General features: G+C 39.2%; 1 protein-coding gene across 1 annotated transcript; it reads left to right on the top strand.

Annotated features, from left to right (window-relative positions):
- The first annotated feature begins 318 nt into the window (after positions 1 to 318).
- On the top strand, positions 319 to 25877 carry fign (fidgetin). Its single transcript, XM_042495166.1, has 3 exons — positions 319 to 448; positions 1258 to 1292; positions 23416 to 25877. Exons 2-3 carry the CDS (start codon positions 1268 to 1270, stop codon positions 25641 to 25643), a joined length of 2253 nt encoding a protein of 750 aa, XP_042351100.1. The 5' UTR covers positions 319 to 448; positions 1258 to 1267; the 3' UTR covers positions 25644 to 25877.
- Positions 25878 to 27826: the final 1949 nt, after the last annotated feature.

Genomic DNA, 27826 nt, shown 5'->3' with positions numbered 1-27826 from the left:
CTGTCACGTTCAGTAATATTCACATGATGCACCTCAGTTCGTGCCAAGCGGTGCAGATGGGCTATACAGCACAGGGCAGGAGAAAGCAGTCCCGCAGTACTGCGTGCAGACAGTACAATTAAACAGTTAATGCATCAAGCAGCCTATAGCATGATGTTGTCATGATAGGCTGGTCGTGAAGTGCCGCTTATTAAGGTTGATTCTCTTTGAATTTGGCTCCCGCCGCACAGATCATGCGCAGTGTGCAGCGTGCTGCCTTCAGTCAGCGGAGCAGCTGTCCAGGGTTTGGAATTCCAACATGGCAGAGGCTGTGGTCAGTCTTCCCCTCACTAACTTGGAATGGTTTCAAATCGCGAGCAGCCGCGCTTAACCTCCGCGAGCCATTCATCTGCGCACTCACCGGATCGATGGTACTATAAACCCTGACGCTGCCCTGGCACCTACACAGGTAAGTCTTATCCTGCCTATCAGCGATGTTGACAATTAAAAAGAGAAACGGAGCAGCCCCTGTACGCGCAAACGCTCGCGGAGAGACTGTGTCGCGCATCACAGAACTGCAGTCTGTGCAATCTGCCTTTACACAAACGACTTGTCATCGCTGCAGGAAACATTAAATAAACGCTGTAAAGTTGCGGGATTAGAGCGAGTTTGCAATTGATGTTTTTCCACTCCGTAGTTTTAGGAGATGGTTGCAAATAGGTCCGTAAGCAGCCTCTTAAATAACTTTACTACAACGAGAAGTTTTTGCATGTCAGCCTGAATAAAACTTGCCGCGATAACCGCAGGCGGGAGGTTAATAGATGGGTTGTCATTGCGCTCTTAGTGGGACAACTGCTGGCAAGTAATCTATTTTAAAAGTAAAGGGAGGGGGGCATCACGCTGGTTTAGCCTCTTCCTCTAATAGGCGGCATGAAGAATGTGTGTTTTATGTCATCTACAGTCTCTCACATGCTTCCTATTCTCTCGTTTCAACTCGCGCAAGAAGTGACAGGCTCCAGCCGTGCCTGTTTCTGCGTCTCCGTCCAGGGCTGTTTTTATTTTATTTTATGTCGCATGTTCCGTTTCCCTTTGGTTTGTCCTTAATTACACGACCTAAATGAATACCTGAGGAACGAACAAGGGACCGTGCGTTTTTCAAAAACTTGTGAAATCCGATAGCTGAGGAAAAAAAGTGCCTGTAATGAGAAGCAACCTTTGGAATTCCTTCTCGTGAAAATTCCGTTTCTGCTGTTTTTCCCCCTCTCCTCTTGTTTTTAGGCTTGAAGACATGATCACTAGCACCAGTATTTATGGTATGTTCATTTTTTGGAATTATCATTAATATTATTGTCATTATTTCATATTTGTCATATGTGAAAAGATGCTGTTGGTGCAGCAATGCATTTTGTCTTTGTGCATGTTTGGTTCATCTTCAAAAGTTTACTTAATTTAGATAATAACAATAGTATTAAATGAGCTAGTGCAGAGTAATGTGATTAATTTCATACAAGTGGCATTATCAATTAGGCTCAAAGTATCTTGTGAAGGTTAAAGAATTTGCCCCCATTTTAATTTGGTTACTGGCATTCTTTATGTGCAGTTTAACTTTTTCATTCTCATTTCACTGCCTTTATATTTTTGCATGCATCACTCTAACATTATACATATTTTTTAGATGTTAATTTATCCAGAAGTGTTGCAAATTTTTCTTTAAGAGATTAAATTTCAAATGACTTTTTATTTTTAACATTTTCTCATGTGGATAAATAGTCTGCTATTATGTAATTTATTTGCCATAAATTAAATATTAAGTGTATAGGATATATCATCATGACATCTTTAAAATGTCATATATTCTAAAAATTAATGATGGCTGCAGCCCAGGATTTCTTGTAAACATTTGGAAAATGATTACCTCCAGTGAAATCCCTTGCTGTTTGTAGGAAAACTGCATAGAACAATACATGTAGCGTCACAATTATCATCTAATACCAGCTGCATCACAGATAAACTAAATCTTATGTTTAGTCATTTCAATTATGAAGGATGATGCAAAATCAAGTACAATAAAAAATATCTGTAATTCTCTGTAATTTGCAGCAATGATTAAGTATGTTGACAATATTACTATTGCATAGGTAATTCAAAAACAACTATATGATATAGATTGACTTTTAGGATAAGTCATCTTGTCTTCATTTAGGAAGTTGTGGTGTACTTTCTATTATCCACATGTCACACCGTATACCAATTGAGCGGAACTTAAAATAGATTTTCTCACAAATGAGTCGAAAGACAGCTTCAGAGATAGTTGTTATTTCGTGTTCCAGTGGAAATGGTTTGTGGCAATCCAGTAAATGGATGTGAGCCTGGATACAAAGTCATGAGGTGTAACAAGTTGTGTGCTGTCTCTCTTTCGCAAACACTTTGTCCTAAGCGAACCTTTCCCACCTCCATAGAACAATTTACTTAATTGTGTTCACACATTTCATTTGCATGTTTTCCTTTGAGAGGAAATTAACATCATCAGCAGTGAACTGAAGTATGTTTTCATTCCTCTTCAAAAAAATAACAGCATTGCACCATCCGTCACTCAGTGGAGGGAAAAAAATGTACATTACTACCACATTCATTATGTTTGAGTGTTTGGTTGTAATGTGTTTTTGTAAAGTGGGTATTAAATTTGTTGGTCGGATTTTTATGTGTTTCATATTTAGACCCCCCTTGTGTGTGGTGGGTATTTTTGTTACAAAAGAACTTAGATTTGAACTGCTCAGAAACAGATAAAGCAGGGTGGCAGATAATGTGGAGCAATTAATGATATTTAAATCTGTATCTAAAGTTTTCATGTACTCACATTCAGAAATACCCTTCGGAAAATATGTTTTAAGGTAGTTACCATTTTATATTTGGAATCTCAATAGCAATTGAGGACATCTAAAAATCACAATAATGCATGTTTTCGTGTTACAGTATGATCACAATTAATTTTATTGGAAGTTATTGTAAAAATATGGTACAACAGTAGTTTTATCTGGACAAAAAATATAAAGTATCCTTATAACAAATCAATTCTCTCACATTTTTTATCTTAAATATCTTAACTATCAATTACAACCTGAGGATATTTAGTGTGGAAGGGTTCCATGTCTGAGCTCCTGCAGCGTGTTAGGTGATTCTTGCAGGTCCTTATTTAACCCCGGACACCTCGGGTGTGCATGGAGAGGAGCTGACAGCTCTGTTTATTTCTGATAGGATAGCACTTATGATAGCAATCTAAGCTGTCGCTTGATGTGGATCTCTGAGATGGATTTGACGACAGATGCTGACCCTCCTGTTTTCATCACCCTCTTTACCGAGTGTCACACATGTTCACACTTTGAGAAGTGACTGTAAATAATAACAAGAAGTTGTATGAAGTAAATAATTAGTTAATAATTACGTCCACAGATGTCCCACTGACACGAGAATGGATAAATATACTTGTTATTTTTAGTTGTGTTATACAGACAAAGGAAGATTTAATGTTGTCAGACAGATTTATGTAAAAAACAAACACATTTTCAAAGTAGCCTTTAAATTTCTAGAAAAAAATTCAAACTTATAAAAATAGAAAAATAAGCTGCTATTAATTTTTTGTGTACTAACTGGAATACGTACATCAAATCAGATCTTCACAAATGTAATGTTTGTGTTGCCTGCTGTTTTGACCACAACAGTATATTCTTGATTCATTACTTAATGTGTCTGTGTGAAGCAGTTTAGCTGCTCTAAATGCTCTGTCCATAATCTGAAGTGTGCAGCACTATTAGTGATGTGATCGCTAAAATTGACAGCCTCCCTGTAAACCATTATTACAGGGAGGCGGCATATGACAGGACAGACACTTTATATGTGCACTAATGATGAGAATTAAATCCAGCTCCTGAATACCTTGAGCTGACTCTGTGTAAACACCCCCTGGGATGTCTGCAGCACTGTCTGTAAATTGATGAAATATTAATCTTTACAGATGGATCTATTTGTCAGTAACTACAAGAAATCTCACTCAGCCAAACGACTGTATTGGATGAGATCAGTGCAGGATTGTCATCTTTAAGCAAATATGTTAAGTGGTGTCTTTTCATATAAAAAGCGAGGGAGTCCCCAACAGAGTGAGAGACGCTAGCAGAAGGGACAAAAAACTCCAGTCTTTCTTCTAAATATTCCACGTCTTCCTCCCTCCCTCCCCTCTCTTTCTCTCTCGCCGTCTCCCTCTCTTCTATCCACATCTCTCCGTCGTTTCCCTCATGGCAGCTTGCTATGTTATCTTTGTGTGTTTCTCTCTACGCTGACAATTCTTGCAGTGATCTAAGTTGGACTGCATTAGAAAGTGGAGGCAGCTGTCTGTTGCTATACTGAGGGACGTGTTTGCTCTACTGCAAAGATGAAGGACCATGAATCCTTGACATCCTCCCTTTCTCTCCCCCATCCTCCCCCTCCTCCTCCTCCTCCTCCTCCTACCATCTCATTTAGACACAGCGACTGTCTGCTCAGACTTGTGTTTTTTTCCCTCTGAGTGACAGCATATGGCATGGACATTTTCTAAAATGCATGTGCCTACCATTGGCTGCTTGTACTAACCCTTCATATATCTGCTAGCTGCAGGCCTGTCGTGTTATTTGTTCCTGTAATTCAAACAAAATACCTCCAGTTTAGTTTAACTGATTCTAGCAGATAAAACAACACAGATTGCATATTATAGTGGACATTTTGTCTTACATTGCTTACAAAGGTTTCTCTGGTTGTGTTGTGGCACATATTTTATCATTTAAATGTTTTTAAAGGATTATATGCAAGTGCACGTCTTTGTATGTGATTGTGAGTGTTCATGTCTGTTTTTTTTCGTGCATTTTTTTCTAGAACCAGTTTGAGGGCAGACGCAATACCGTGTTCTCGGTTTATTTCTTTTTTCTTTTTTTTTTTTTTTTTTTATAAACATCCACATCCAGTGATGTTTTTATGATCCATACCATAATGCACAATGTGCTTGCGGTTTCCCAAATGACTGATTATAGCAGCTACACATCCATAAGTCATGTTGTAAGGCTGCTTTATTCAGGCCATACAGGCCAGGAATATTATTTACATGGAGTGTGGCATTTGTTGCTTTTAACACATTGTTCTCCTCATTTCCCCAACACATTGAAACACAGGCTTTGTTTCATCTCCTTCGCATGAGGTGTCTTTGCACTCATAAGGAGACGAGGCAGCTCCGCGCCTGTTGGGGATTGGCTAGAATAGACAATTCCCAGGTGTACTAAACTAGGTTTAGCACTAAGGCTTTTAATCTGGACTTGTAGGAGATTCATGTGCATTCATAGATTTGCCTCTGTAATTATCATACCCCCAGTGGCAGCCAGAGAGACGTTTGCCTAAATCACTGATGTCCTCATTACACTGTTTACATTTTAATTAGACATGCTAAACTCTTGATTTTTTTTTTTTTTTTTTTTTGTAGTGGCCATAAAGATTGGAGGTTTTCTTATTGTTAGTTCAGAGTGTTGCCTGGATCTAAGTGTGCATCTTGCAAAAAAAAAATTCCACAGTTCTTGTCTTATTGGCCTTCTTTACATCCCCTTACAATGATTAATGGTGGCTGAGAGCGTCATTTGTAGGACGCGTTATGTACAAAGTGTGTATGGAGTGGCAGTAAACGGCAGATAGTATGAACATGTTATTTATCCACTAATCATGTGACATTATGAATGAATCTGCTTCCATATCTTTAAATTATGTCTTTGACCAGATTATTTATTGTTACTCTCATGCAGTGAATATTCAACCCCCAAGGACTATGATTAACAAAATCTACAGTTCCATGGTTTTTGAATATAGCTGGCACTTTGAGCTGTCATTGTGTGCCTGAGTACTGTTGCTTATCATTGAATAACCTTGGTGAAGAGAGGTGTTTTTTCCTGTCCTTCTTCCAAGGTGTTTTCTTTTTTTATTGCGTGCTGTTGGGGAGTTTTGTATTGTGAGAGAGCAGCAAGCCTTTCACAAGAGGATAAGAGAAAACTCAATATTTTTGCTGTATTGAAATTCCTCTTGTGTTCTCACAAAAACTGTCTGACTAATCTGGCAATCGAGGCCGCTATTCTATCTGGACTGAAAACCCAATGCAATGACAGAACCTTTAAGTACTTTCTTCACCACACCACTTTTGTCCGCTTCATTATATGTAAATCGAAGTGTCTGAAGTGTACTTTTTTAGAATTCAAACTCTCAAATTTGTCTTGATGCTGACCTGTCTTAATCAATATAACCCCTTAATTATGATAACACAGGGAGGCTGTGATCCCGCCGCTTTGATTCGACAAAAATGTAGCTCGTTCTAAATTTAATGAGAGATAAAATATGTTACTGTAAGAAAAAAAGAAATTGAATAAATTTGTCCCACAGAATAAGGCTGTATATCATTCATTTTATTTTGTCATTGCACGACAATATAACAGCGTACTAATTCATCGAAGTAACGCCTGAATTAACTTTGATATTTATATTCAAGAGCATGCAAGGATTTGCTTTGGATATAAATGTTAATCGACTGTTTTCATTGTCCCATTCATCACCTCCCATGCTAATTGTCTCAAATTGATATTTGAGACAATTAACTGAAACGATGATCAGACGAGATGTGAGCTATCAGTGGTTTTTTAGCAAAAGTTATCAGCGATTCATTCATCCTCAGTGGAGCCGGGTGGCTGACAGGTTGGCGTCGTGCCAGGTGCTGGCAGAGGGGGCCTTGAGTGCCAGGGACGGGGAGAGGATGGGTTGAGGTCTGCCTGATGGTGTGGAGAGGAGGGGGGTGAGCGGAGGGGAAGGGGAGAGGGGATAGAGGGGTGAGTATATGCTGCCATAAAGGTTTAAGGTGTCAGGCTGCGGCGAGGCAGCGGGTGTCTGCAGTGACACTGTGACGTGACCACAGCAGCATGCGCAGAAGTGAGGCAGGGTGACTGGATATTTTTGGGATAGCCAGTCATGTTATGTGTTGTAAGGGCTTATTAGGGTGTAAAGTGCTTTATTAGTTACCTGCATGAACCACAAATTTGTTTTCTTCAAGGTAGCTGTCAGGAGTGAAAGTAAACCCATAACGTGGACAAAAAAATATGAAACGATAAGAAAATGTTACTGGTGTATCAATGCATGTAGACCATTTAAATTCAGAAAGACGTTTCTGTTTTTTTCTGCTTGCAGGGTGTATAAGTGAATAGTTACTAGAAGTCTTGTTGCCTGACGTGTGGCCTATTTGACAGTCCCTCTTAGAGTCCGCACGGAATTAGATTAATTTAAATCAGAAAAATAAGAGTGGAAAAAAAAGAGCGCTCAAGAGTTGAGCATCATCACAGTGCTTTATGAGGGCTGACACTTCTTTTGTGTTCATTATCAGGAAATCACCTCAGGGAGTCGTGTTGACTTTGCATGGTCTAAAATAGCTGTTACAGCGGACTGCCCCACGCTCACTCGCTCGCTTCCACTCCAAGTATCTGGGGAGGCAAGGTGGAAATACCAAACGAAGGTTTCGCTGAGAAAAGCTAAACATAGTATAAACTCCCACTTTAACAAAGGGAAATCAAGCCACTTGTCCGATTGTGCTGTCTAGGATGTTGTGTGCACTAAAGAGCTGATGTTGTGGTTAAAAAGGTGTGATTCCAGTGTTTAGTCTCGTATTACATCTGCAGAAATAAGAAGTGGAGAATTTTTAGCTGGTTCTTGCCAGTTTGGCCACAGATTGTGTCTTTCCAAGGGTGAAATAAAAAAGTATATTTTTATTGTTCTATTTTTCACCCTGATTTAAAGGAAAATGCATTAACATTATGTCAATGTTGGCTTTTATACGCCTGCACACGGTTTATAGCAGCATTTCTATACTGCACAGAACAATAGTAGATTCATTTACTTGGAGCGTGATGTTTCTGCAGTCCAAACCCTGACTGCATCGCCTCTCCCACATCTTTAAATGGATCCCATGAGTCTTCAGCTCTGTTGTTTCCATTATTCATTTCAAAACTTCCATGTAGCATGGAGAGGCTAGAGGGGTGAAAAATAATTTTGTGTCTGAAAAAAAAAATGATGTAGAGCAAAGTCACTGCTTTATGCAAAGTGTGCCATGCCTGGGGAGCATGTGAGCTGGCGTACTGTAGGAGGAGTGAGTGCCTGGGCGAGGGACGAACTGTATGTGTGTGTCTGCGCGTTCCTGTCAGTCTGTCAGTTAGGCCTAATGTGGCTCCCTAGAGGTACCTGGGGGAGACCCATCTAGCACCCAGTCAGCCTCTGCTGGCGGCCAAGTGGTGACAACGGGTTCCCACAGAGAGAGGAAGTGTCATAGTATGTATGTAAACTAGTGACAGATGACTGGAGACATGTGGCCTGTAGACACAGGGCCTGAAAGTAAAGCAGTTTTTGCCTCTTCGGCTTCCTTTCTCTCTTCCCACTTGAGACTTCAGAGAGCGAGCATCAGGCTGCACAACAGCATGGAATACATTGACAACAAGTCAAAGATGTGAATAAAAAGGATGCAAATCATTTGGCATGAAAAGACACATGCTATGCGCAAAGGTTTTGTTTGCCTTTGAAAGGCTGTAGCAAAGGAGTGAGGAGTTTTTAGTGTGCAGAGCTTCAGGCAGCTTTTCTAGGTCACAGGTCATGTGGGTCAGTGTTACACTCCCTGCAGCCTCACTTCAACCCGCGGTCTGGAAATAGAACATGCAACGTCACCCAGCCAGGAGGGAGGTAGATTCCAGACCTCAGTGGCCACGGGCTGCACATGTGGAATCTGCTCGTGTAGTTGACCCCAAATGTTTGAAACTCAGAACGCTCCCAGTAGGATATTGTTATTTCATGCATACCCAAATGAGCAAGGCTGTACGAATTGCCTTGTACAAAGTGGACCAGTAGACTCCTCACTGTCGGCCGTTCACAATTCATCAAGGGAACTCGCATTAGCCAGAGGCAGATTTATTTAACAGTATGCACATAACCTGTAAGAGAGGCAAAACATAGCAACTAAACTGTGGAGTAGTTGTTTTTTTTTTTCTTTATTGGATGTTTCAGCCAGCAGGCCGTTTGCCTACTTTCCTCTTTTAAGCTCTCATTGTAATGGACGGAAAGCTGGCACATGGAAGATAGACGTTCAACCAGTGTGAAAAATCAAGCACGCTCTTATTAAAGATTTCAAGCCTTGTAATCATAGGCCATGAAGCACTTCTACTATTATGCTTTTTTGTCATGAAAAGCATCTTTTTTACTCGCTCTGTTTGCGTGTAACAAATACAGTATATGTCATAACTGTTTTTGGTATTATAAAATGTGAATTGGATGTTGAATCTATAGTTGTTTCAGTAGCTGGTGGTGGTTTAAATTCCCACCTTAATGGCCATAAATTGAATTATTTTTGCCCGAGTGAACAGGCAGTGAAATTTGGCTTATTAAAGCAATAAAACACAACATGAACACACCAAAATTGTTTTTTTTCTTAGTGCATACTCATTTACAATAGTGTTACCTAAAAAGGCAGACAATAGTCAGCTTGGCAGGGTACGATGAAAGGCCACCAATTAGAGTGAAATGCAGACTTAAATTGAAAGATACAATACAACTTAATGTGTAAATTTGGCTGCTGGTGCAGATTTCATGGGGGATGCATGGGACATGTCCCCCTCAGTATTCAGAACATGTGTATTTGTCCCATCCAAGAAAAATGTGAAAGTAGTGGGGGGCTTTTATTTTAACAAAAACTGATGCACACCAAATTGATGGAGAAAAGGCACAAATTGCTGCATGAAAATCCTCCACACTACAGAAAATTAAGTGTTTTACATTCACAATTTTTGGCAAAGAATCTCCACATCTTCATATTTGTCCCTCCATTATTGAAATGAAACCTACGCTGTTGTGTTAAATTCTATTTTTTCTTGATTTTAAGCACTATTATGCAGCACCTATGGGTCAGGGTGGTCAAGTTTTGAGTGTTTGAATTTAGTTTTTTTGTTGTGGAAAAGCTGTGCAGGGCTCATAACGTCATAAATCTAACAACATAGCATGAATGAAGAATTACAGGCAGACATTTTTTTAGCATGATTTCCATAAGAGACAATAAAGAATATATTGATGGTGCATATTGTTACCATCGATAAACATTTGATCTGATAACCAGAGTACAGTATGACTGCCGTATTGTGTTTACAGTCACATGAGAGCATTTGTGAGTTGTGATAGTGAACACCTGACCTTTTCCTTAAAAGTGATTTTAATTTGAGAGAGAGCTGCATGTCCAAGTGACACCTCCTGGTCCCGCTATCTTTCCAGGGAAGTAAAATCTATCAGCACTGATGAGTTCGTGCTCTAACAAATATATCCGTGCCAGACTGTTTATTGTGAGCTCCAATAGTGCTATTGTGCTATTCTCTAGTCCATGTGGTGCAACGAGCCAATTCACATTTGAGCAATGGCTGACCCTAGGTTGTGTATATTGATGAGTGGGATTTGTTTCTTAATAGAATTGTGTCTAATTAATTAGCTTTTAATTGGTTGAACTCTGTACATGCAAATGCAGCACAATGTAGAACAATCATTGCTTTAAACTGCGTATTGAGGTCGACTTAATGAAATGTGGGGTTTGCTGTGTGTGTTTATTCTCATTTCTGTATTGTGGTGTAAATTTCATTTCCAACTTACCAGAGAAACTGATTTATAACAGCAGAAATGTGTCAGTTAAACAAAGAGCATGTAGACGCATTTGAAATGCCTACCTCTCCATTTCTATTAATTATCTCATCTGTTTTTCACAATTGCTTTGTGCCAGACATTAACCTTTTTTTCTTTCCTTCATTTCATAATCTATTAAGACATATTCTGGAATAATTACCATCGCACAGGCCTCCTTGCTTTCTTGCCTTGTTTCTGTCAAAGCGCTGAACTCTTTGAAGGCTGCCACTCTCTCATCCACCTGCCTCACAGAGCTTTACAGTCGTTTTCAATGACAGCTCTTATTCCGAGGCATTAATCCAAATGATACAGCTGAAACAATCATAGTATTACCCTGTTACAACATGCATACTGAACTATTGTGTAACAGTTTAAGCAAAAGAGAAATATTTGTGTATAATTTAAATTATGGGTCTGAGTTGTAGTGTGGAGTAGGGCTACACAACATGCAAAAAAAATCATATTGTGATTATTATGACAGATTGTGATGTGTCATGATTTTAGTGGAAATGGTAATTTCCGCATTTAATTTTCACAGGGAAAAAAATTAAATTGATGTGATTTTGCTCCTGTCTCTACCAAACAAGTATTTTGTCTTAGGTCTGGAATATGATTGGTTGTTTGGGAATTTGTGCAGTATCACAGTGCTTCATTCATAATGATATGTAATGGCACAGTTTGCCTTTTTTTAAACAGTTGCAGTTCCTTCAGTTTGAATATTGCACTTGGCCTTATTGCGATAATGATATTTTTTTGATTAATAGTGCTCGGAAAACTTGTTTGATTGGTTAGTTTTTAGAACAAAAAAGTTTGTAAATTTAGATAAGGATATCGAGCACTACATTAGTCTTCGGTCAGTGTGTTTAACCATCTTTCCTCTCCTAACCTCTTTCCGTGTTTCATTTTGTGTCTTTAAAGTTGTTAAAAGTATGGACATACCGTAGTCTGCAGTTTTAATAAAGCATGTTTCTCCGAAATTCTTGCCATCCATGGCATAAGTTGCCATTTTCAAGTATTATTGATTTTTTTAGCCTTCAAAGCTTCAAAGCATGAAATTAATATCAGTTATTTTGGCCCTGTCTCAGAGAAATAACGTTTATATACAACTAATGTGAAACAGGAAATATCTATTTGAGGAATATGTAATGATGGGCAAATTATGTTTTCTATGAACATACGAAGAAAATGACCCTAATTAACGAATCTGGCAAGACGCAAAAATGTGGATCCAAGGTATCAGTAAAATGTTCATGAACATTATACTTCAGTTGTCAAAACAGGCAATATTCCAATGCAGTATCCAGTCACAGTGACCACAGCATTATTTTTTGATTATTCAAATTTTTGTTAACATTTAACCAAAATCACAGTCTTTCCCTAACCTTGAGAATGCAGGCTGTGGCGCCAAAGTCCTGCACTTTGTACACCCACCATCCTCCGTAACCACCTCCATTTCATTACCTGAAAGAGATGTTGTCACTTAACATAAGTGATTATGTTGCAGTGTAATTAAGAACTAAGCAGTTAAGTTAAGAAACCTAATTAGAGAAAGGAACAGAAATACAAAAATACCTGAAAAAAAAATCCTATAATACAGTCACACCATAAATGTAAATTTGATATAAAAATGTTGTTGAAAAAAATAACATAGAGCCAAACCCATAATGTTACACTTGGAAGTAAGGCGACAATAAGATGAGTTCAGATATTTGATTTGATATGAAGTTTAGTCGTAGCTTTACTTTTCTAATGAGGTTTCAATATATTTTTTTTGACTGTTTCGTATTTTTAAACCACAGAAGAAAAATCTTATCTCAGAGTTTATTTCGTGAGATCTTTATGAGATAGCATTCTGTGCAACAGCTTGTGGCACAACTTGTAACTATCACTGTAATGACAACATAATAGTACACTGTGTACTCATCAGAGAAAAACACTGTAGGTTCACACCCCCTGTATATCAGGAAACAGGGAATTCTGCTTTCTGCATTTATTTATTTTTTTCGATGTAGTGAATTAGTTTGATGTTTATGTTATACCTCTTCACAAACCCATCAAAATCAAAATAGCCAACATATTTTGCTAAATTATACAATAAATATGTATAAAATGCTGCACAAAAAAACTAAAATAAAACATTAGCATCTAATTTGCTTTGATAGTGCAGCCATAAAAACACATGGGGATCTCACGACTGAGATTAAATGTTGAAACGAGTCATTGCAGATAATATAAAAGTGATATTCTCATTTCAACGCTTTAAAACTTATTTAAGGTAAATTTAAGAATATTTCCAATTTAATAGGATAGCAAATATTTTGTCACATTCATAAACCTATGTAACACTAAAATCCTAAACATACTTGTGAAAGCCAATGCTTGAATTCAGCTCCATGGTACAGTACTGACCATGCCACCTTAGCTCTCACAAGCCATTGTTTGCCAGTGGGCGAACCAATCTCCTAGACAGCTCTTTCCTTGTAAAAGTTCCCCTTTATGGCTTCACTACTGCACTTCAGTAACTTTATTACAGCATAGCTGAGAGATTTCTATTTCATATTGACCTAAGATTGCTTCAGTTGTCTCATTTCACCTTTTGTCTGGCCTGTGTTGGAGAAGTGACCTTCTTTGAGACTTGCAGTCGATACCGCAGAATGCTTCAGAATGCTTCGCCGAAAAAGCTGGCAGTGGTTACAGGCAAACATCCTTTTCTGTTCACTTGGGTATTTTCAATTATAGTTCCATTTGAACTTTTAATCAGTTTAATGTGTAGGAAACGATAAATAGAACAACAGATGGCCCTGGCATTCCTTGTGAACCAAAACAGATTTCGCTTTTTAACTCCACAAGTGCATTTGCATTAATTTCTGTGTAAATTCGAGGAATGAGTTCAGACTCATTCAAACAAATTAGGCCTAAATGTCCTTTCCTGTTGCGTTGTGTGTGATGTTTCTGCCACAGAGTAAATAATAGATTTCTTCCATTCTTTATATTGATGTCACCCATTTAATCAGTATGTGTTGCTCTATTTTGTTGTATACAATAGCTTAAACATTTTTTAATAGCAACTGGCAGATCTTTTTTAACTAAAGACTTTAAGCAGAGCAACAGTTCAACAAGGTTGAAATAATGCCACCAGCTGTGTAGCTAAAGAAAAATCATTCTTATAAGATCACACTGTGAAGAATGAGATTTTTTACAACACGATTTCCTTTCTGTTTTAACCAGGTTAACATGGCTGTAAAGTCTAATGGTTGGAAGTGTGAAGTAATCACAGTTGTGCATCGGACCAGTGAACAAGATAATCTGTTAATTTCCAACTGGGGCTTGGCCTGTTGGTTTGTAAATCAGATGACTGGCCCCTGGTGCCATTACACCGCTACCTCACAGAAGTCAAAATGTGCTAAATGCAATTTTTTGCAAAACCTTACCAAAAATTTCTCCTGTTTGCGTTTTTTTCTGGACTGGTCTGTGCCTCTTTGATTTGAGTCTTCCTCAGTGTAACAGGACTTTGGGGAATGAAGATGTTAGTGAGTAGCTTTTGGTCAATGAGCCTTCATGTAGCAAGGTCACAATCTGCCTCTCTTCTCTTTTGAAGTGTGTAAGTGATCCCTAGAGAGGCAGAGTAGCCAAGTTCATAGAGGCTTGCAAAAACCACCGCCTCTACTGTACATGTGCTCTATAGTTAAGCAAGTTTCACCAAGTGCTCGAATTCAACGACCATGTTCTTTTAACTAACAAGCCATTTGAGTATTCATCAGTATTATGCACTACAGAACACTATGAAGCCTGTCTCCTATAATTGTCTTAGTTTTATTCAGTGTACAAGTTCTACTTGTGAGTGGAGAGCTGTTAGTTTAGCATGTGTGTGGATTTAGCTATACTTAGGGTAGTAATGGAAGATGTAGCCTCGGGGGCTTCTTGGCCTGAAGAGTCATGGTTTAATTAGCATCACTGAGACAGAGAAATCACAGCTCAGAGTATCTCTCAACTTCACGATTTACTGTATTACAGGGGGAAAAAAATGAGAAATACATGTTCCCCTCAAGCCAATAGAGTTTATCATTAGCTCAGCCCAGAAACCCCAGGGGACTCGAGACTTTCCAGGGTATGTAACAAAGAATGCATTATCAAACTGAAGATTTCAACATCTGTTTACATTCACTGAGAATCTCTGTGAAGTTTGCCATATATGGTGTCTTATCTTTATGGCAGTAACAGTAGTTGGCTGAAATGATATTGCTGTCTCTAAAAACAACCAAGATGCTTATGTTTAATAAATCAATACATTATTCTTATGCTGTGGTAGCTGCTCAATAGATTGAACAAAAAGGTTGTGGAATCTTGAAAAAATAATAGAATGGATGTAACATTGAAATATAAATAATCTGTGTATTCTTTGAATATAAAGGAAAAAACTGCTGCTCATGTACAAATGTTTTTGTTACTGTCAACAATTTCTAAGGAAAGACCAAGGCCAATAGTTTTAGTTTGTAACTCACTACTTTGCCATACCCAACTGATGAAAAAAAATGTTGGCACTGATCATTTCTGCAATCTATGAATAGTTACATATGCATGTTATTATGTAGCAAATTCGTTGCAAATTTATGTTTCAGTGTGGTTAATGTGTGGTTACTTTTAGGCACAAAAAACACTTGGTTAGGTTTTAGAAAAAGATCATATTTGCCTTAAAGTATCCAGTTTTAGAGGGACACAGTCCCGGCAGAAAAAACAGTAATGTCTTAAAAAACCTCTTTTTGTGCCTGCAAAGACGCTGGAAAAATAGCCACAGATCGCTACAAAATGCTCATGTTTGGTGCATAAGTTTTTTTTTTTTTGAGAACACAGCATTGTCTCCACAGTGCAGTGGTCTGCAGCTTGGCAGGTTTCTCACTTAGGTGATACACCGTCCATTTAAAAAGTTAGGTTATATATTATGTCATTTATGAAACATAGATAATATGCAAATGAATATGGCTGATAGCATATTTTTGGTTAGCAGAAATGTCCAGTACTAATATTTTCTTCTGGTGACTGACCTGATGTGTCCATACTCTGTCTATACCACTCAGCCCCAAGCCCATTTATTCCTAGTGAAGATGTAAAGCTAAAAAAACAAAGGCACAAATGTATAATTTCATTCTTTTATTTAAAGCTACATAATTGTCAAAATCATGCAAACAAGGATTATATAGTTAATATTCTGGAAAATATTTTCAGCTGCAGAATGGGCAAAGCGGTGGCTAAAACTTAAGGTTTGTGCTTGCTGTTGTGTCCCTGGTAAAAGGGTGAGTGAGCCAAAAATGGTGTCATTTTGTGTAAAGCCCTTGCTTTACTTGGCGCAGCTGTGTGTGAGGGGCTTTTCAGACGTACTGACTGTCACAAAAAACATATGATGTCTTACAAAATTTACATACGATGGTTTGTACGACATCTAACAAATGACAAATGTATGACAGTACAAACTTAATGTAAGAGGAAATTTGTGATGACACATCTTAAAATAACTCAAAATTCATTTGGTTTCTATGCTTCTGAACACCGGTCTCTTGGGGGAAAGTCCTGTATTGTTTGACCCATTCACCTTCCTAACCTGCCTCTGCACAAAGTTTCACTACAGGGCGTCCAGTGGCTTAGTGGATAATGCTAGCGCCCCATATATGAAGGCAGTGTCCTTGCTGCAGTGGCCGTGCGTTCAATTCCAACTCACGGCCCTTTGCTGCATGTCATCCCCTCTCTCTCCCCCTTTCACGCTATAACTCTGTTTTATCTAATAAAGGCAAAAATGTCAAAAAACTAATCTTTAAAAAGTTTCACTACTACTTCCTAGGCATTGGTCATGTGATTGCAGCTTTTCCAATTCTTTGAGACTACATTTAAGTAAATATTTTGCCAGCTGAATGAAACTGTTCTCAGAATATTCAACCTTTCAACCTTTGTGACATTACAAGACATTAGTTGATCCAAATATTTTACTTCTCTTACAGAGATTGTATATTGCGGATAAAGTCCACAAATCTTTGATACATATGAGATTGGCATATGGCATTTAAGGGTTGCATGGGTTGCATATTCTAAGGCGCTCTCCTGGTAACACCCTTTGACTTCTTTACAGAATATTTTGTTTGTACACTTCCTGGCCTTTCGAAGAATACTGCACCATACAACACATTAAGCATAAACACCTTTGTGGTGCTCCTGGCTTGCGCGTCATCTGTGCCCATATTTATTGCAATATAGCTTTAGGACTTTCTCTGTGTATTACCTTCTCCCGTCCCTACTCCACAGAATTTTATCAACCCTCAGAATACCATAACATTCACAGAGTACTCACTTATGTGTTTTATTCTATCTCTTTTAAAGATGTACTACTTTAACTGTAATCTAAAATTTAAAGTGGGCATTTGTTCAGTTAAATTATGAAATGATTTCTGAGTGGGAACATTTACATCTTCTCAATACATTTCAGATGAATTATTCAAATCATCAACAGTGTTGTGCCAGCAAACAGTTTTATTCTGTTACGAGCTCTTGCAGCTGCTGTTAAAATATTGTGCCGCTCTGTACATACTACATATTTATATACATTTTTAGGAGTCTTTAGACTGACCATAAGAGCAGCCAGCTTTCTTGATCTTTTTTCATAACCACCATCTTGTGTACAACACAAACACAGGACATGCATAATTGAAACTGTAAGTCTACATTTACAGTAGTTCCAGATAAAATAGGTTTAATGAGGATTTGCACTTTTATTTAGAGCTGGAACCATGTGGCATTAGATCGTCTTGCTGGCTTATGGCATACAGTTTGGTTGCAGCTATGGAGAGAGATGATGAGCTAATGAAGTAATGATTTTGATCATTTGATTTATTTTTAAAGTTTAACTGACAAACTGATTTCAGTTAATCGTTTTTCAAAAAGCTAAACCGCTGCAGAAACCACCCTTCTTTTATCTATATGATCATATCAGGACACTTCCCCATCATGGCTAATACACAGAACTTGTTATTTACTCCATAAATATCAATGTGTATACTGTAGATTAGCCTTATATAGAGTATGTATGTTGCAAACAAGAAAAATTACTATGGTGGGTGACATTTCTACAGTAACTGAATGTTTGAAAAACAATCGTGTGAGAGAAGTGTTCAGTGTTTAATAATGATTTAGTATACAACTTGGATGCAGCCTCAGAAATAGACACAAGAAGTTATGACTGTTGTCATAACTATATTCAAACTCTTCAATTTAGGTGTTTATTGTTTTATATGAAACAATATGCTACCTGTTTGAACATTTCTTGCAGTCATACTGGTGGTGCAGTAGATGCACTAGATAATTAAGCATTTAGCATTTACATTTATGAGATGGCATAGGTGTAGAAGAAGACTGATGGCTCTCTGAAAATCAGTTGTACTAAATGCTCAGTAGACACCAACCAACACAGCTGTCTACTTTAAAAACACCAAATACAGTATATTGTAAGATCTAGTAATCTTGTCATAAGCATAATGTGTTGAGTAATCTAAGTGTGATTGTTTTGTGTGAATACCTGTGCAGAGCCATCAGCCACCAGAATATTTAGTATTTTTGCGCAAACCAGTGATATGTTACATTTGTGTGTCTCATATCTTAAATCTTTATGCCCCCTATGTTAATTTTGTAAGTTTCATATTTTAAAATTAAATGTTGCACTTGTTGCAGATATGTTGAAACTTCTGGTTTCTTTACAATTCGGTTGTCTATTTTATGCTGTGACAACACTGTAGTTACGTAGGTTAGATTTTAGCTCAGAGAGCCACTCAGTTCAACATCATAATGTTTTGGCTTGAAGTACCCAGTTTTGTCACCGTGACCACAACTGGAAATGGTCATTTATTTAGTAAAATATGCCCCACCCATAGTTGCTGCTGCTGTTTATTATATTTCTAACGTTGTTCAGTGAATACATTTGTGTCATTGTTAGACTGAATATGTATTGTTGTATGCTCTTGTGATTAATATTTGACTCTCCACTGACAACATGGTTAATTACATGCGTTATTGGATTAATTTGAACCAAAAGCTCACTGGAAATACAAAATCTTACCATTATTATTATCTCACATCTAATATATGAGATCTTTAATCTTTTATCTTGTATTTAATAAGATTGATTTAATGTGATTCATTGTCAGTCAATATAATCATCAGCCTTATTGATGTCTTAAGTGTTATTTTTTCAGTTTGTTTGAGGTATGGCGTGTTTTTTTAGTAATACATGGTAGTCACAAATACTGGCTACAGGTAACATGGTTTTTAAGCATAAGGAACGCTGCCTTAAATGACACACAAATCAGTGCTTTCTAAATTGTGATATCAGCTCTGTCACAATGGACTGCACAGTTCAGGTTGTGTCCTGTACGATCATAAGTATTATTCTGATTATAAAGAGAGGTTCTGTTGCAAGAAGTTGTCTGCCTGACTGGCAAATCAACTACAATAAACACACTGTAAGTGCATGCTTGCATGGTCATTTTCCACCTTTTGTGTTCGGATTAGTATCGAATCTACTGGGATCGGTGGACTTTGATGGTGTGGAGACATGTAGTAATTTGCTGCCATGGGTGGTCAGACTGTGAAATGTATGGGCAGTAGCCCTGGAAAAGACGGTGACTGAGGAAGACATATCTTCTCTAAATGAGGGGTTAAATGGCACCCTGCCGTCTAAAGATTGGAATTACTGCCACATGGAGCTCTAAATTGAGTTTAAATAGTCTTAACTTGATATGTGAGATGAATGAGACTCTGTAGCCGTACCGATTACCATTTCACATTGTATTAGGATGTTTTGCCCCACCCCTACTTAGAATATCTCCAATGAATTTGAATATGAATATGAGCTTGTTTTTATTTATAAACGTAATTACTGTCTGTCTGCAATATTTGCACGCTTGTCAAGTAGAGTGGTCTGTGTGCACAGAATAAAAGCAAAAGCTCCCATAATTATGTTTACGTCCCGCGATGAAAATCCCAGGCTTGTAATGATCAGTAATTATAAATACTTTTCAGCATGTCTGCTGCCTCAGCTGGGACTATTGTGTGGTGTGGAGTGCAGAGTTTGTGCAGCTTAATTATGACATTGTACATGTCTAAATGTACCAGTCTGCTTCAGCTCTGCAAAACACTTCCAGTGAATAATCACGCTCAAGTCTGACTTTAAAGAGCTCATTACAGTTAGTTTTCTAAAGAGCGGCTTATTAAACACAGTTACCTAATAAGCATCTTTGGTGGTGCAAATTGGTAAAAATGGTAATGAGTCTGATTAGGCCACGTTTCAATTACGACAGCTTTCACTTCCCTCCCCCTCTCCCTCAACCCTCCCACCTTCCCCTCCCCCAAACCAAAAAAGACGAAGGAAAGTCCAGCTCTTTATGCTTGGGAATCCTCCTGGAAGGCATTTTGCTCTCGCTCTCTCTCTCTCTCTCTCTCTCTCTCTCTCTCTCTCTGTTTCGCATACACTCACTCACACACACACACACACACACACACACACAGAAAGAGGAAAAGAAAACCGCTCTGCCACCTCTGTGCTTCCTTTCAGCAGCACAGTAATGAATAGAGAATTGTGCAAGCGGCGGTCCAATTTACGCACTGGGAAATTGGATGGACAGAGTGGAGGCCCACTCTTGTTTGCTTAAAAAACGGCCTAGGCTACCAGATTAATAGTACCCAAAAAGGTCAGCATCTCTGTTTCATCGACGATGATCACTGAACCAGAAATTATACACCATAGCGTAGCATAACGCCATGGCATCACATGTCAAACGCATTTTTCCTCCACCTGGTCCTCTTTTATCCAATGAGTGTGAGATCATCTATAAAAATTATGATAACATAAGTTGTCACTTTTGATCCCAGTGGTGATTCTTTAGAATTTTGTGCTGTTAAAATGAACATGTTTTCTCACATTAATCTCAAATTTGACCAAATATGCCACCTCTAAGAAACACAAAATTCCATTCAATAAATTAAATGTCGCAGCAAGAAATACTAAAGGATCATTTTCTTATGTTACCACCACCTCAAAATTTACCCTAGGGGATTATTCAGATCTCTGAATTGACAAACACAATAGTCCAACAAAGGCTGGATTTGTTGGTGGCTGATCAGTGGAATTTGAGCTGCAGCCCCGAGGCTATCTGAAAACATTCCACTAATGGAGCGCTCTGTAATTATACCATTTCAAAGAAAGACAAAGGGACCTGTGGATGTTGTATTTGAATATCCAGGCAGGTGGAATAAAGGACAACCGTTTTACCGTAATGCCAAAGTACGAGATCATTATGCTAATGCACTGCTTGTGTGTGCACGTGGGTGCATTTGTGTCTATTTATGTGTTAGTGTTTATGTGCATTGGATGCATTTACTATCTAACCTTTGTCTAAACCAAACTACTTAATGTCTTAGTGCCTTATAAATATCTCATTAAGAGAAAACTGGTTGATGCACTGAAACATTTTACACACAACAAATTATGATGATGCTCATTGTGTTATTGCTGTTGTACGTAAAACTCCTTTTTTTATTGTACACGGCTCATCCTCCTCTCCATGCATTTCTCTGTGTAGGTTTCTGCATTCATAAAATAGACCTTTTTCCCTTAGAAGAGAAAATGCTCCACAAATCCAAATTTCAGAGATAAATTACTTTTTATATGAAGTCAATTCAAGTCTTTCTCACTCTGTTTTTAGCCGTGTGCTGTATTTAGATAATCATCTTGGATGGTTTCCATTTTATAAAATACCTGATGCTCAAAGATCTCAAGTACACTTTGTGAGTAGCACTCCTTTGATTGTCCAAAGTGGCACATTGTTCAGAGAGGATTAACAGTAATAGAAGAATCTCACTCAATAAGCTGTGTGCAATTTTGTTATTGACAAAATGTGCCTTGAGTGTTAATGAACTCTACTGAATGATTTTACAAAAACCATTATCCTGATACTTATAGTGTCGGTAAATGCTCTGAATGGCTGAGATTTTTCAGCAGACAGCGCAGCACTAGTTGCTAGTCACCCAAATGCTGTTTTGTTTGTTTTGAAAGGAACATTTTTCTCAGAAATATTATGGAAAAAATTCAACAGTTTGTTTAAAAAGGGTATTTAAATTCAGATATAACAAGAGGGACAAGCTGCACTGGGGGGAAAAAATCCACTTCAGAAGTCTTACTTCTGCATTGCACCCACCTACAAACCTAACATAACAGCTGACCTAGAATGTAGTGGGTGACTAATACTTCAGTCAAAGTAGATGCACATGGGTCTAACGCAGTAGTCAGTGACACTGCTGTTATTCTCAAAGGTGTCATTCATACATTTTCACTTCATGCACATTCCAAATAAATTAGGTTTTGATTTGTATGTAAGACGTTTTATTATATTTGTAATCATGTGTGTCACTGTCCCCTGTGATAATACACTTTGTTTTCACAATCTAGTTTCTGTAGGTTGGTGAACCTTCGTGTTCGAGCACAGTATGGCCACCATATCTGTCTGCCTGGGCTTTTTGCCTCCGGGGTTTTTTCTTAATCATTAGCTTGGATGGTTGACAACCATGCAAGCCATAGCATGGATCTCTTTGACTAAAACCTTGTAAATTAACACAATTAGTGCAGCATCATCCTGCTAATTAGCTCCTGGTGTCTAGTGTGGTGGGTGGGCAAATAGCTGGGAGGGAGTCAGAAGGGAATCCGCAGACAAACACTGCGTTTGTAATCTGCCTCTGGACAGTGGCTGTTTGTTGCCTAAATCCTGTGATATGGATTTAACCTCTTATAAAGTATAGGACTGCAGTGCCTGATTAGCTATGGACCATTGTAACAGGCAGGGAAAGTTTGGATAAATGCGACTCCTCTTGTCTCTCCTTGTAGCTTTTGGTCAGATTAGTGTTGAAGTAAGATGTGTGAGGATCTGCGCACTATTTCTGATTGTTTCTAGCTTTAATCTCTCTAATAGTCTACATTCTTTAGGGCTATAGTATATCTTCTGATAATCCCAAACAGAGTAAAAGATGGCAGCATGTGTAAAACATTTTATTTGCAGATTGGCTGAGAGATGCTGCGGAGAAAAAGACAAGTGAAGCATGTTTTTTTTCCCTTCACTCCCTCACTCTGTGGACTAGGAAGCAGTAGGCAGACTGGATGTGGATGTAATTCATGCTGGGCTGAGGGGTTTGTGTGATGAAAGCAACAGAGCGCTGCCAAGGAAGATTGCTTTGCTGCTCTCCTCCAAGCAGATTTGAAACTGTCTCAGAATGCCTCAGATGAGAGTTGGATTATAGACTGACCTGCAATGTCTGTGTCATTCTGCTCTGCGTTGGGTGGATTATACCACGCAAACCAGGTGTTGGGTCCCATCTCCTCATACTGACCACAGTGTGTGTCTGTTACTGTTGTCTGTTTGCCGCATTTAGTGCAAATGACTTTAAACATTTCTGAAACATTTTTTCCTTAATTATTTCAGAATATTTTCATGCTTTTTTTCCTCAGTTCCCACCTTATTTTCACCCAAACAGTTCAGAGTAATTCATGCATTATTGACTTTGATTATGAAAGACCATTTTGAAATATCAGAGTACTATTTTTAGATGATTAACCATGATTTAATACTTACTCTGACATGTTTCCTCCTTATGCGGAATATCTAGGTCTAAAGATGCAGTGGACCCCAGAGCACACACAATGGGCAGAACAACACTTTGACATCTCATCAACTACCCGCTCGCCGGCACACAAAGTAGAGGCCTACCGGGGGCACTTACAGCGAACGTACCAGTATGCGTGGGCAAATGATGACATCTCTGCACTGACTGCCTCAAATCTGCTCAAGAAATATGCAGAGAAGTACTCTGGGATCCTAGAGGGCCCAAATGAGAGAGCCCTGCTGTGTTCCTACTCTGATAGCACCACTGGACTCATGAATGGACGAAAGTCAGAGAATGAGTCCTGGCAGGAGGGGATTTACCCAATGAACTGTGCTCCAGATGTTATATCTGTGAGCAAAGCTGGAATGACAGCTGCCCTACCCCCTACAGATGTGTCGGCTAGCATCGGTAGCTCCCCGGGGGTGGCCAGCAGCTTGTCTGAGCCCAGCTATTCTAGCAGTAACTGTGGGAGCCACACAGCCACTACTCTCCACTCGGGCCTCCCCTCTCAGGAATATACTGCCAGCTACAACGGCTCCTACCTGCATTCTAGCTACAGCGGCCAGAGTACCCCGGCCCTCCCCTCCCCGCACCCCTCTCCTTTGCACAGTGCAGGGCTCTTACAACCACCGCCCCCACCTCCTCCCCCTACCTTAGTGCCGAGCTACAACGCCGGGTCTCCAAACCTTCCCAACTACAATTATCCTCCAACAGGGTATCCTTCTCAGACTGCTGTGGGCCCTGGTTATAGCCCTGGGGGAGCACCCCCTCCTTCTGCTTATCTGCCATCCGGTATTGCAGCTCCTACACCAATCCCTCCCTCGACCCTGCCCGGCTACACCTACCAGTCCCATAATCATACACCAATTGCACCAACACCTTTGAATGGCAGCACATCCAACTCATTAAAACGAAAAGCTTTCTACATGAGTGGACATGGAGATATGGACTCTAGCTATGGTAATTTCAACTACAACCAACAGCGCTCCTCACAGAGCCCAATGTACAGAATAACAGACTCAGAATCAAACAGGGGCAATGGCTTCGACAGAAATTCAGAGGCATCGTCTTTAGCGTTTAAGCCAACCAAACAGCCAATGTCCTCGGATCAACAGAGAAAATTTATTGCGCACTCTGGCAGAGCACTAACTCCTCCATCCTATGGATCAACCAAAAGCTCTGTGGGTGATCTCAGAACTGGCGAGCCCTACAGCAAGTTTGGATCCCCCATCATGAGCGAGCAAACTGAAGAGCACAGACAGCACCTCTCTCACTCCCTAACAGGGCCCGACATCGGTGCAGCTACCTCGTCCATCCATGCTGCAGAGGAACAACTGAAGAACAGTGACTCCAACCTGGTGGAGATGGTAACCACAGAAATCCTTCAGCAGGGTCCTCCAGTGGACTGGAGCGACATTGCGGGTCTGGATATGGCCAAAGCTGCCATCAAAGAGGAGATACTATGGCCCATTTTAAGGCCAGATATGTTTAGTGGACTTGCCACATTACCTCGGAGCCTCCTTTTATTTGGACCTCAGGGAACTGGTAGAACAATGCTAGCCCACTGCATGGCCAGCCAGCTCGGGGCTGCCTTCTTGCGACTCAGCAGCTCGGCTCTGGTGACTAAGTGGCTAGGGGAAGGGGACAAGATCATCCAAGCTTCTTTCCTGGTGGCGCGGTGTCGTCAGCCAGCTGTGGTGTTCATCAGAGAGGTGGACCTGCTGCTGTCAGCCCAGCTCAGCGAGGAGAGCCCGGTGAATCGCCTAAAGGCTGAGCTCCTCATGCAGCTTGACAGTATTCTGACCTCCACTGAGGACCATGTCCTCGTGGTCTGCTCCACCAATAAGCCTGAAGAGATCCCAGAGTCCCTACGGAGGTACTTTGCCAAGCGACTGCTCATCCCCTTGCCTGATGGGACAGCACGACACCAGATAATCAGCCAACTGCTTTCACAGCACAACTACTGTCTCAGTGACAAAGAGATGTCACTATTGGTTCAGAGGACAGAGGGCTTTTCTGGACTGGACGTGGCTCAGCTGTGTCAAGAGGCTATAGTAGGTCCTCTCCATGGCATTCCTGGCACTGACCTGTCATCCATCCACCCCACTCAGATGAGACCGGTCTCCTACCAAGACTTTGACAATGTGTTTTGCAAATTCCAGCCCAGCATATCACAAAAAGAACTTGACATGTACACTGAGTGGAATAAAATGTTTGGTTGTAGTCAATGAAAGAGACTCATCAAACACAATTTCTTTAAACCTAGTAGTTGAATACAAATAAGTGTTTGGCCTTCAGTGAATAAGAAAAATAACACACCGTGGTGACATGAACATACTATATACAGCAAAGGGATTGTCCTTGAAGGCTTTAGACAGAAGATGACAGTCTGGACATCACACATTGGTTAAAGTTAACTAAATGCTTTATACGGCTGACTAAAACTCAAACAACTTGGAGGAAGATGCCCCCGTTTTGTATATACATATATATATATAAATATATATACATACTATTCTGCTGATCTTGAGATTTAGTTGCTATCAAGTGCCTGAGGTGGTGCTGTTTAAGTTTTTTTTTTTCCTTTTTGCCTCACAATCTTCATTGGTGACGTGCTAATATAAAAAAAAGCTTTAAAATGAGACAAAAAACTTGCTTTCTCTTTTCCATTAGTGTTCTACAGCTGTGTCTGTTTCGTGCTCTCTGTGAACAGTTGTGGTTAATTTGAGCTAAATTAAATTTATTGGCATCGTTTCAGTTGGGCTTCATAACCTTACACAGGTTTTATGTATGTGTAAATCCTTTAATTACAAAAACACTGACATACTTTTTTGGGGGAACTTGTTTTTCTGCGAAACTTAAGGTGAATATGGTCTCTGTACTAGCCTCTCCACTATAGATGAAATTACAAAAACAGATATTTTACAATGTGACTTCAATCTAAAGAATAAATTACTATGTAATTGCTGTTAAAATATCGTTTCAGTAGTAATTCACAGTGTTTCACATAATTGTAAAATCCTACCATTATTTGTTTTGATGTCCTCTATTTGAAAACTCAGGAAAGTGATGATGATATGTATCGTACCTCATAAGCTTGTGTCGAAGCACTACACACTACAAGAGCATTTGGCTTGCATTTGAAATTCCACCATCAAACCATGTAAGGCTATACAATACCTCAAAAAGCTCAAAATGAAATGAGAGGGTTCCTACAATGAATGTATGAGAGTAATTCTGGTTATATTTAAAAGAAATTTGAGAAGTAATTTGTTTGGGGATTTTTTTTTTTTTTTTTTTTTTACTTTAGCTTGTGGTGATGCAGAGCTGAGAGAAATTCGAAAGGTGCAGACAAACATCTCGGGGTTGAGGAAGACAGCTGCCCCGAGCTATTTCATTCCATCCTGCTGCTTTTTTATCATTAATGAAACCTAAGGATTATGTATAGCCTAAGTTCCTTTCTACCTCAGTTTGTTAGTTATCTCTGAAAGACAAATACATGGAGACAGCAAAATGTCAGCACCTATTCCGCTTGTTTGATGAGGAAACCTTTTGAGAGAACACCAAACAGTGTTTTGTTGTGTGCAAAATCTATTAGCTTTACATTTTTTATAAATCCCAAGAACCCAGTTTCTCACCACATAATGCACTTAAAGGGGAATACCACTGAATATCAGGCTTTGGATACACTTTGCCTTAGGACAATTTGGTTAACCCTGTCTCGCTCCAAACTCATCAAGTACAGACCTTTTGGTTAGTGTCCCTCAGCATCAGATAGTGACATACAGAGGTAATCTTGACAATCTGAGATGCACTGAGTGTCGGTATAAAGCAAGTGGGAGGCGAGGTGGATTGGTCAAACAAACTCTGGACTGTCACCCAGGAGACCACTGTTCGAGCCCACGTGAAAACCAAAAGTCAGTTAAGTCATTTTAATAACAACATAGTCTGCTAGTATGTGTGGCATGCTATGCTCATGATTTACGTGACATGACGTTACATTATGTTAGTTACGAGCTTGTTTTAAGCAAAACCATGATGCTTTTTTTCTAAACTATACCTAAACCCAAGAAGGTAGACCTTAAAACCAAGCTTTTTTACCAGGTTCTAAGTTTCTTTTGAATAGAGACTGCATGGATTTAACGAGCAGAAACTGCATATTTCCTGTAAAAATCAAGCGGCAACCTCAGAGGCGGAAAAATTAAGCCAGTGCAAAAGTGTCAGAAACTGTAGTTTATTGAATGGCCACTTGAGGCTGTTTCCAAAACTGAGTAAATCCCCCATCAGCCATGTTAAAATGACCAACTTTTTGGTCCCAATAGCTAATTTGAACATTCATGCCAATTGTACGGGATATAATTTTTTCACCTGTTTACATTTGATTAAGGCCCAAAATTATGCATGTTAAGGGCGG

Source organism: Plectropomus leopardus, chromosome 10 (assembly GCF_008729295.1).
Source record: "Plectropomus leopardus isolate mb chromosome 10, YSFRI_Pleo_2.0, whole genome shotgun sequence".
NCBI lineage: Eukaryota > Metazoa > Chordata > Actinopteri > Perciformes > Serranidae > Plectropomus > Plectropomus leopardus.
Note: the sequence above shows the minus strand (reverse complement) of the source record. Positions and strands in the feature narration are given on the sequence as shown.